At 43.3% G+C, this 12,500-nt stretch overlaps 1 protein-coding gene across 2 annotated transcripts in view; it reads left to right on the top strand.

Annotated features, from left to right (window-relative positions):
- vav3 (vav guanine nucleotide exchange factor 3) overlaps positions 1-12,500 on the top strand; it is a 103,625-nt gene that overhangs the window by 73,426 nt on the left and 17,699 nt on the right. For both annotated transcript variants that reach the window (XR_014534248.1, XM_083545720.1), the window contains exons 15-19: positions 387-496; positions 1,148-1,249; positions 3,689-3,789; positions 9,447-9,469; positions 11,982-12,012. Coding sequence is in view for 1 of the 2 variants with exons in the window: in XM_083545720.1 (XP_083401846.1) it covers positions 387-496; positions 1,148-1,249; positions 3,689-3,789; positions 9,447-9,469; positions 11,982-12,012 (367 nt within the window). In the remaining variant the exon portion in view is untranslated. The remainder of the gene's footprint in view (positions 1-386; positions 497-1,147; positions 1,250-3,688; positions 3,790-9,446; positions 9,470-11,981; positions 12,013-12,500) is intronic.

The following is a 12,500-nucleotide window of genomic DNA, read 5'->3' as shown; positions in this document are numbered from 1 at the left end:
ACCTCCATGTGTGACTATGGGGGTGACAGTCTGATCACATCTTCTCTCCTGGTCTCTTACACAAGTTCTTCTGTTAGAGAAAAACATGTCGCATTTGGACTCCACAGAAGTTTAGAAACATGTGTTTTAAAAACTATAAAAGTCTCGGTATGTCCACACTTTTCACAGCCACTGAGTCTTTATATGTTTAAATACTTGAAATAAAAATTTGTATTATTATTATTATTATTATTATTATTATTATTATTATTATTAATAAAAAAAAATAAATAAAACTATATGTAAATGAGTTATTACCTATTTTGCATATGCATAATGATATACAGGGTGCCAATAGTTTTGGAGAACATCACAGTTGGATGATGTTTTTTTTTTCTTCTTCTCAGTGGTCCTACGGCTTTTACCTCACACACAATCAGGGACGGAGCGGTTTCGAGTTCTTCTTCAAGACCAAAGAACTGAAGAAGAAGTGGCTCGAGCAGTTCGGCATGGCCGTGTAAGCGCGCGAGTGTGTGTGTGTGTGTGTGTGTGTGTGTGTGCGCGCGCGTGTGTGTGTGTGTGTGCGCGTCTTGCTACTTTTGTTTTTCAGGTTGCTCATTTTTCAAAACTATTTAAGCAAGGTTTTATAACCCGTGAACACACACACACACACACACACACACACACACACACACACACACACCTGCATGTCACAGTGTATGCCTGGTTTATGGCGGGAGAGAATTTACATTCCACCTGGAATGTTTTTCTTTGCACGTGTATTCGTCCTACGGTGCTGCCGAATCCTGGATTCTGATTGGTCAGGAGGCGATGATTTGTTTTCTTCTACAGCGGCTCTAAAGTTTACACTACGATTACAATTGTTACCATAGTAACCCCTCATTCGCAGGGAACTCTACAGGGAACTTTCCTTCCGAATGACCACCAGATGCAGGCAAAAGTATTGGGACACCTGACACCTTTTCCAGCCTTTCAACATCCTGAATCTCCACAATCGTACACCAAAATCTAGAGGAACATCAGAAAATTGGAGTTTATTATAAGAGCAAATGGGGAATAAATATGGAATAGGCGTCAGGTGTCCACAATCCTTTCGCTATAAGAGCAGAATAAGAGCAATAATAAGATCTTCTGATCTCTCGTTCAGCTCCAACATTCGGCCGGAGAACGGAACCAACAACCAGCACGAGTTCCGCATGCACACCTTCGAGAGGATCACAGCCTGCAGCTCCTGCAAGATGTTGCTGAGGTGAACTGATGATCACATGACGTTTTAGGAGATATGCTCACGATTTAAGGGTCAGGGTTGGGTTTTTAGGTGAGGAATAACTGACCGTAGATCATGCTGGCTAAATATGAACGTTTGGATCAGAACAGCTCCTTAAGATCCTTAATACCTTTAAACATCTGAATTATTATGAGATAACAAATATCCCATCTCACTTTCTAATTTCTGAACAATATCTGGAAGATATGCTTCAAGTGTGGCTGATCGGAGCTGTGCTAACAATGTAATATTGTATGCTATATTATTCAGATTATTATCATTTATTACTCAGATTATTATCATTTATTACTCAGATTATTATCAGATTATTATTCAGATTATTATTCAGATTATTATCATTTATTTCTTCAGATTATTATCATTTATTATTTAGATTATTATTCAGATTATTATCATTTATTATTCAGATTATTATCAGATTATTACTCAGATTATTATCATTTATTATTCAGATTATTATCCGATTATTATTCAGATTATTATCATTTATTATTCAGATTATTATCAGATTATTATTCAGATTATTATTCAGATTATTATTCAGATTATTATTCAGATTATTATTCAGATTATTATCATTTATTATTCAGATTATTATCAGATTATTATTCAGATTATTATCAGATTATTTTACTCTTTTATTCAGATTTTTATCAGATTGTTATTTTTATTATACAATTATATTTTATTATTTTATTTTATATATTTTATTATTATCAGATAAACGTATTCATCTATTTAGATTTTAATCAGATTATATTTTATTATTCAGATTTTTATCAGTTGATTGTATTATTTTATTTAGATTATTATCAGATTGTTATATTTTTATTATACAATTAATTTATTTTTCAGATTATATGAATGTACATTTTTAATCAGATTATTATCAGATCATAATACTTTATTCAGATTAATATCAAATCATCTTTTATTCAGATTAAAATTTCTATTGTGACCCATTATTTAAATAATTGTTCAGATGAAAAGCAGATATTTGTGTGTGTATATATATATATATATATATATATATATATATATATATATATATATATATATATAAATATATATATATATTTATATATATATATATATATATATATATATATATATATATATATATAATTAACAAATATTATGCTCTCTTATTCAGATTATTATCAGATTATTGTACATTGGTATTTATAATATTAGCAAATATAGTATTATAATTTATAATTTCTATTTTTGTATATTAGACTTACATTTATGGCACATGGCAGATGCCCTTATCCAAAATGAATCAGATTTTACTCATTTAACTGTCACTTAGCAATTGGGTTAAAGGCTCAGCATTATCAGATTATTGTTCTCTATTATTCAGATTAATAGCAGATTATTATATGCTAAATTATTTTATAATTCAGATCATAATTTTACCAGTTGATCTTTGAATTAATTAAAGACTTTAAAGCTATTCAGAAAAAAATGCTAAAATGATATACTGCATGTTAATGTTATAGATTTAAGTCTACACACTGTTTTTATAATAATTATAGAGATGACTTTCTTCGAGGACTGATTTTGGGCTGTAGATAAGGCAGACATGTGCTAATACTTCACCCTTTCATACTTCACTTGATTTTTCCCGGTAAATAGGTCACTGGATTTAACCTACATAATGAACCTCTTTCTTGGTTGCGTTACGTAACTGATTATCGTAACGCGTCTGAGGCGTGCGTCCAGTAAAGGAAGAAAAACACGCTTTATTTCCTTATGTGTGTAAACACAGGAGTCGTTCTGCAGAACTGTGATCGAGATTAGCGTCAGGTGTGCCACATGGCGTACGGAATCACTTCCTGCTTCCTCCTGTATGCTTCGCTTTTTACACTGACAAACACTGCTGAAGCAATAACAAACATTTACGTAACGGTTTCCATTACATAAATTGGGGGGGCTAAGACTTTTGCACGGGATTGTTTTGAGTATTACAATGCTCCTGACATCATCCCAACTATTATCATGTGCAGCCCACAGTTTGTGGACACCTGACCATACTGGTCACCTGATATGTGTTTCTCATTTCACATTTACTGTGGACCTCCACTTGCCTGGGGAGATGTTCCACCAGAGTGTGTTTGTGGAGATTCAGATAGAAGGAAAGTCAGGTATTGATGGAGGTGAGGAGGTACAGTCAGTGTTCACATTCATCTCAGTATTGTTAAGGGCCAAAGCTCTATAGAAGAAGATCCTCCACACACAGTGTTAAAGCAGATCTTCCTGAAGCTGTGCCTCCGACTTTTGGAGAAGAAGTACATATGGTTGGAGAAACCAGGTTTCCTAATACTCTAAAGCTGGAGGACGCAGTGTTGGTGTTGTGATGACGTGTGAGTGATGCGTGTGTCTCTTCCTGTTGATCAGAGGGATCTTCAACCAGGGCTATCAGTGCTCCAAATGTGGAGAAGGAGCTCATAAGGAATGTTTGGCCAGAGTGCTAATGTGTGGAAAAGGCAGCGGATCAGGTGAGTCCCTCAAAACACACCACTCACGCACACACACTGAATACACACACACACACACACACACACACACACACACACACACACACACACACACACACACACACACACACATTTACCACCACCCTGCCCTTGTCCTATTCTACCCCCTCTGTCTTACCCCTGGTTTACTACCCCAGTGTGTTCAATAAAAAAGAAAAGCACACACACACACACACACACACACACACACACACATACATACCTACACTCATAGGCGCATACTCACAAAAATACAACTGCACACATTCCTACACACTTACACACACACAAACACCTACTACACACCCATAAGCACAAACATTCACAGACGTACATACCTACCTCTACACTCAGATACACACGCGCACCCACACACAATACACATATGTGCACAAGCCTACACACTCAGAAGCATGCACACACACACACACACACACACACACACACACACACACACACACACACACACACACACACACATTTACCACCACCCTGCCCTTGTCCTATTCTACCCCCTCTGTCTTACCCCTGGTTTACTACCCCAGCGTGTTCAATAAAAAAGAAAAGCACACACACACACACACACACACACACACACACACACACACACACAAACACACACACACACATACCTACACTCATAGGCGCATACTCACAAAAATACAACTGCACACATTCCTACACACTTACACACACACACAAACACCTACTACACACCCATAAGCACAAACATTCACAGACGTACATACCTACCTCTACACTCAGATACACACGCGCACCCACACACAATACACATACGTGCACAAGCCTACACACTCAGAAGCATGCACACACACACACACACACACACACACACACACACACACACACACAAAACTCTAATCTCATACCAACCTACATACATACATACATACATACATACATGTAATACATCATCATCATCATCTTCTCCCGCTTATCCGGGGCCGGGTCGCGGGGGCAGTAGTCTAAGCAGAGATGCCCAGACTTCCCTCTCCCTAGACACTTCTTCCAGCTCTTCCGGGGGGGACACCGAGGCGTTCCCAGGCCAGCCAGGAGACATAGTCTCTCCAGCTTGTCCTAGGTCTTCCCCTGGGTCTCCTCCCAGTGGGACGCGCCCGGAACACCTTCCCAGGAAGGTGCCAGGAGGCATTTGGAACAGATGCCCGAGCCACCTCAGCTGACCTCTCTCGATGTGGAGGAGCAGCGGCTCTACTCTGAGCTCCTCCCGAGTGACCAAGCTTCTCACCCTATCTCTAAGGGATCGCCCAGCCACCCTGCGGAGAAAGCTCATTTCAGCCGCCTGTATCCGGGATCTTGTCCTTTCGGTCATGACCCAGAGCTCATGACCATAGGTGAGAGTAGGAACGTAGATTGACCGGTAAATCGAGAGTTTCGCCTTGCGGCTCAGCTCTTTTTTCACCACGACAGACCGGTACATCGACCGCATTACTGCAGAAGCTGCACCGATCCGTCTGTCAATCTCCCGTTCCACCCTTCCCTCACTCGTGACCAAAACCCCAAGATACTTAAACTCCTCCACTTGCGGCAGGAACTCTCCACCAACCTGAAGTGGGCAAGCCACCCTTTTCCGACTGAGGACCATGGCCTCGGATTTGGAGGTGCTGATTCTCATCCCAGCCGCTTCACACTCGGCTGCAAACCGTCCCAGTGCGTGCTGAAGGTCCTGGTCTGATGAAGCCAACACGACAACATCATCTGCAAAGAGCAGAGACGAAATCGTGTTGTCACCAAACCGGACACCCTCCGGCCCCTGGCTGCAACTAGAAATTCTGTCCATAAAAATTATGAACAGAACCGGTGACAAAGGGCAGCCCTGCCGGAGTCCAACATGCACTGGGAACAAGTCTGACTTACTGCCGGCAATGCGAACCAAGCTCCTGCTTCGGCCGTACAGGGACCGGACAGCCCTTAGTAAAGGGCCCCGGACCCCATACTCCCGGAGCACCCTCCACAGGCCGCGAGGGACAGAGTCGAATGCCTTTTCCAAATCCACAAAACACATGTGGACTGGTTGGGCAAACGCCCATGAACCCTCCAGCACCCTGTAGAGGGTATAGAGCTGGTCCAGTGTTCCACGGCCTGGACGAAAACCACACTGTTCCCCCTGAATCCGAGGTTCTACTATCGGCCGTATTCTCCTCTCCAGTACCCTGGCATAGACTTTCCCAGGTAGGCTGAGAAGTGTGATCCCCCTATAGTTGGAACACACCCTCCGGTCCCCCTTCTTAAAAAGAGGGACCACCACCCCTGTCTGCCATTCCAGAGGCACTGTCCACGACCGCCACGCGATGCTGCAGAGGCGTGTCAGCCAAGACAGCCCCACAACATCCAGAGACTTGAGGTACTCAGGGCGGATCTCATCCACCCCCGGTGCCTTGCCACCGAGGAGTTTCTTTACTACCTCGGTGACTTCAGCTTGGGTGATGGACCAGTCCACCTCTGAGCCCTCAGCCTCTACTTCCTCAATGGAAGACGTGACGGCGGGATTGAGGAGATCCTCGAAGTATTCCTTTCACCGTCCAACGACATCCCCAGTTGAGGTCAACAGCTCCCCACCTCCACTGTAAACAGCATTGGTAGGGCACTGCTCCTGAGGCGCCGGACGGTTTGCCAGAATCTCTTCGAGGCCAGCCGATAGTCCTTCTCCATGGCCTCACCGAACTCCTCCCAGGCCCGAGTTTTTGCCTCCACAACCACCCAGGCTGCAGTTCGCTTGGCCTGCCGGTACCCGTCAGCTGCCTCAGGAGTCCCACAAGCCAACCAGGCCCCATAGGACTCCTTCTTCAGCTTGACGCCATCCCTTACTTCCGGTTTTGTCCACCGGGTTCGGGGATTGCACCGGCACAGGCACCGGAGACCTTACGGCCACAGCTCCGAGCGGCCGCTTCGACAATGGAGGTGGAGAACATAATCCACTCGGACTCAATATCTCCGACCTCCCTCGGGATCCGGTCAAAGCTCCGCCGGAGGTGGGAGTTGAAGATCTCTTTGACAGGAGACTCGGCCAAACGTTCCCAGCAGACCCTCACAGTACACTTGGGTCTGCCGAGTCTGTACACCTTTCTCCCCCGCCATTGGATCCAACTCATCACCAGGTGGTGATCAGTTGACAGCTCCGCCCCTCTCTTTACCCGAATGTGTCCAAGACATACGGCCGCAGGTCAGATGAAACGACCACAAAGTCGATCATCGACCTACGGCCTAGGGTGTCCTGGGGCCACGTGCACTGATGGACACCCTTATGCTTGAACATGGTGTTCGTTATGGACAAACTGTAACTAGCACAGAAGTACAATAACTGAACACCGCTCAGGTTCAGATCAGGGGGGCCGTTCCTCCCAGTCGCTGCCCACGTGGGCATTGAAGTCTCCCAGTAGAACGACGGAGTCCCCAGTCGGAGCACTGTCCAGCACCCCTCCTAGAGACCCCAAGAAGGCCGGGTACTCTACACTGCCGTTTGGCCGTATGCACACACGACAGTGAGAGACATATCCCCGACCCGTAGGCGCAGGGAAACGACCCTCTCATTCACCGGGGTAAACTCCAACACATGGCGGCTGAGCTGGGGGGCTATAAGCAAACCCACACCAGCCCGCCGCCTTTCACCATGGTCAACTCCAGAGTGGTGAAGAGTCCATCCTCTCTCGAGGAGTGTGGTTCCAGAGCCCAAGCCGTGCGTAGCGGTGATCCCGACTATCTCTAGTCGGAACCTCTCAACCTCACGCACAATCTCAGGCTGATTCCCCGCCAGCGAGGTGACATTCCACGTCCCTAGAGCTAGCTTCCGTGTCCAGGGATCGGGTTGTCGAGGCCCCCGCCTTCGACTGCTGCCCGATCCTCTCAGCACCAGCCCCTTACGGTCCCTCCTGCAGGTGGTGAGCCCACCAGAAGGCGGCCCCACGTCGCTCCTTCGGGCTGAGCCCGGCCGGACCCCGTGGGGGAAGGCCCGGCCACCAGGCGCTCGCATACGAGCCCTAACCCCGGGCCTGGCTCCAGGGTGGGGCCCCAGCTGCGCCATACCGTGCGACGTCACGGTCCTTGGTCTGTTTTTTCTCATAAGGGTTTTTGAACCGCTCTTAGTCTGACCCGTCGCCTAGGACCTGTTTGCCTTGGGAGACCCTACCAGGGGCATATAGCCCCGGACAACATAGCTCCTAGGGTCATTCAGTTACTCAAACCCCTCCACCACGTTAAGGTGGCAGTTCAAGGAGGGGTGCATGTAATACATATAATATGTATTACATGTATTTGTATTATATTTATTATTATTGTATTATATTATTTGTAATACATGTAATACATATAATACAAATAATATAATACAATAATAATAAATATAATACAAATACATGTAGCTATACACACACACACACACACACACACACACACACAACTCTAATCTCATACATACATACATACATACATACATACATACATACATACATGTAATACATATAATACTAATAATATAATACAAATACATGTAGCTACACACACACACACACACACACACACACACACACACACACACACACACACACAACTCTAATCTCATACATACATACATACATACCTACATACATACATACATACATGTAATACATATAATACTAATAATATAATACAATAAAAATAAATATAATACAAATACATGTTCTACACACACACACACACACACACACACACACACACACAACTCTAATCTCATATATACATACATACATACATACATGTAATACATATAATACAAATAATATAATACAATAATAATAAATATAATACAAATACAGGTAGCTCCACACACACACACACACACACACACACACACACACACACACACACACACACACACACACACAAACTCTAATCTCATACACACACATACATAAATGCATGTATATGCACACATTTGCACACATGTAGCTGCACCCTCATACACACACACACACACACACACACACACACACACACACATTAACTCCTCAACAAACACATATTTACACACGGGTTAGTGTGAGTCAGTGAGTGTGTTTCTGACCTCAGTGTGAGATTGTTATCAGATACGGAGGTTATCGTGTAAACACTCAGGTGTAATAGCTGTGATATGCTGTGATGAAAACATACACTTGCAAAACCATGTGTGTGTGTGTGTGTGTGTGTGTGTGTGTGTGTGTCTAAATTGTGTTGCTTTTCTGTTTCTGTTCACTGCACACACATATGAAATGCTGCATAACTGTGTGTTATGTGCATGCGTGTGTAAGTGTGTGTGTGTGTGTGTGTGTGTGTGTGTGTGTGTGTGTGTGTGTGTGTGAGTGTGTTATCCGTCTATGACTGAACAAAGTTCGCTCTGGTACACACCGTCCTCCGAGAGGGGGCGGGGCTTTATACCTGCTGTCAGGATACACACCTCTGTGCAAAACAAGTCTTGAGTAGAACCTTGCATACCTGTCTGAATGCTGTCATCTGCGCCGTGTGTGTGTGTGTGTGTTTACACGAGAGTGTGTATGTGTGTGTGTGTTTACGTGTGCATGAGTGCATGAAGTGCGTGTTGGCAGTGATTCCCTGCTAAACTATGCCTGTTTTTAACATGCTTGCAGATATGGGATCTTCTCGAACACAGGTAAGAACCTAGAATACTCTATTACCTGTGTGTGTGTGTGTGTGTGTGTGTGTGTGTGTGTGTGTGTGTGTGTGTGTGTGTGTGTGTGTGAGAGAGAGAGATCATTTTTGTAATTATTTTTGTTGGGTTAATAGTAGTGCAGCACAGATGTAACATGACTCTATAGAAGCGATTTTCTTTATGTTAAGAGGTTGAACTCGATGTTCCTGTTGCTGTAGTGTGTGTGTGTGTGTGTGTGTGTGTGTGTGTGTGTATGTGAAGCTTTTCTTGTTCTTTTAGTATAGACCCAGTTTTCCCAACATAGACCCAGTGTTCCCAGTATAGACCTATTGTTCCCAGTATTGACCTATTCTTCTCAGTATAGATTCAGTGTTCCCAGTATGGACCTATTGTTCCCAGTATAGCCCCAGTGTTCCCAGATTAGACTCGGTATTCCCAGTATAAACCCAGTGTTGCCAATATAGACCCAATGTTCCCAATATAGACCCAGTGTTCCCAAAATAAAACCCAGTGTTCCCAGTATAGACCTATTGTTCACAGTATAGACTTAGTGTCCCAGATTAGGCTTGGTGTTCCCAGTATAGACCTAGTGTTTTCAGGGAAAGAACCGAGTGTTCCAAGTATTGACTTAGTGTTCCCAGATTATACTCCCAAACTCCTAGGTATAGACCCACTTTTCCTGACGTATAGACTCATTGTTTCTAAGGTATAAACCTAGTGTTTCCGAAGTATAGACTCAGTGTTCCCGAGGTATAGACCCAGTGTTTCTGGGATAGACTCAATGTTCCTCATGTATAGACTCAGTGTTCCCGAGGTATAGACCCAGTGTTCGTAAGGTATAGACCCAGTTATCCCAAGGTATAGACCCAGTGTTCCTGGGATAGGCTCAATTTTCATCGTGCAAAGACCCAGTGTTCCTACAAAAGTGTTTCCACTATAGAACCCAGTGTTTTCCCAGTTAAACTCTGCATCCATAATAATAAAACATTATACCTGAAATAAATAAATAATTAAACCAAAAAAAATTTTATACAATTTAATCAAATTATATAAAAAAACCACAGCGAATCAAAATGATATATTTTTGTATACTTTTTAAATAAATAATGTGTATTGGAATTATTTTTTGGCCAAAAAAGTACAACAAAAAACAAACCTATACACACACACACTCAAAAGTATCAAGTATCAAAAGTATTCAGACACCCGACTTTTTCCAGCTGTTCTTTCTCAAACTGTTCCCTCAAACTTGGAGGTCCACAGTTGTATAGGACATCTCTGGATGCTGTAGGGACGAGGACACCAAAACCTGTTTGAGCATGACACTGCCCCTGTGCACAAGAAGATGTGTCTTCCATGGGTTGGAAGATGTTGGAAGATCTCCTGCTATAGAGCTCCAACCATAATTAATTCTTTGGGATCTTCTCAAAATCTAGTGGAACATCTTCACAGTTGAGAGGAGCTTATTATAAGAGCAAATGGAGACTCGATGTGGAAAAAGAAGCACATGCACTCTGATACGCTTGTGTGACAGCGTGTGTGTGTGTGTGTGTGTGTGTGTGTGTTGAACGTGCGTATAATACGCGGTGTGCACCGAGTGACCCTCTGGGTTATCTTTTATCCCATTGTGCACACCGCCGCTCTTTTGTTTGCATTGTACTGCATGTTTACTCCAGAGTCAGTGTGAATGCTGGATTGTAATTGGCTGGAAGAAGTTTAGGTGTGAGTTCAGAGCGTTGAACATGCGGGTCGAATCTGCGTTCTTAAAGAATGCGCTCCTTATACACGCCTGTAACCATAGCAACATCCAGTTCCAGATCTATACAGAGTCTCAGACAGCTATTGTAGACATTTCCCAATGAGTCTAGGGAGATATTATGGAGTCTAGGGAGATGTCATGGAGTCTAGGGAGATATCATGGTGTCTGGGGAGATATCATGGAGTCTAGGGAGATATCATGGAGTCTAGGGAGATATCATGGAGTCTATGAAGATATCATGGAGTTTAGGGAGATATCATGGAGTCTAGGGATATATAGAGTCTAAGGAGATATCATGGAGTCTAGGGAGATATCATGGAGTCTAGGGAGATATCATGGAGTCTAGGGAGATATCATGGAGTCTAGGGAGATATAGAGTCTAGAGAGATATCGTGGAGTCTAAGGAGATATCATGGAGGAGTTCTGCATGTGGTGAAACTTAGATGGTGAATACGGGAATATTAACTGAGGCACAAGATGAATTTAGAGACGAACTGGAGACAAAAATGAGAAATAGAATGCAAAACACCTCACACCTGGATCAGCATTAATCAGTTTAGGTGTTGCGTGAACGTGGTTTAGATGTAGTCTCACAATGCAGTGGGTTGATGGCTGAAGCATAAACACACACAGACACACACACACACTTTGATAAGCAGGTTGCTCAGAGGCTGTTAGCTGAACGTGTGTGTTTTGCTGCAGCAGGTTCCATTGCAGTGTGTGCTTTATTCGGTGTGTTTGCTTTCTTCACAGGACCGATCACACAGCCGGAGAGCAGATCCAGGTGAGATGAAGTCTCTTTCTCTCTCTCAAACACACGCACACACACACACACACACACACAGAGCTCTATTTTATCAGGCTGAAAATTCCCCAACTCCATCACCCCGGGTCTGCAGTAACACTCCGGAGAACGACAAGTTCACACACGTTCACGTGGAACGGCAGCTAGCAAGCTGGAATGTGTTAGAGATAAGCACAGGCACAAACACACACAGAGTCACGTACGGTTCCCTCTTATATTAAGTTTATAGATATAATCAAATGATTGTTAATATAACGGTAGGGTAATGAAATCAAGTAGAATTTACAATAAAAGCAGCAGTAGCATGGAGTGTGTATACATGTACTGTGTGTAGCAGTGTTTTCCTAACTAATATCCAATCTAACATCTAGTCTAAAATCCAATCTAACATCCTAACTAATACCCAGTCCAACATCCAATCTAACATCTGGTCTAAAATCCAATCTAACATCCTAACTAATATCCAG

Source organism: Silurus aristotelis (genome assembly GCF_946808225.1).
Source record: "Silurus aristotelis genome assembly, chromosome: 1".
In the NCBI taxonomy this organism is placed as follows: Eukaryota; Metazoa; Chordata; class Actinopteri; order Siluriformes; family Siluridae; genus Silurus; species Silurus aristotelis.
This window is presented reverse-complemented; position numbering and strand designations above follow the sequence as displayed.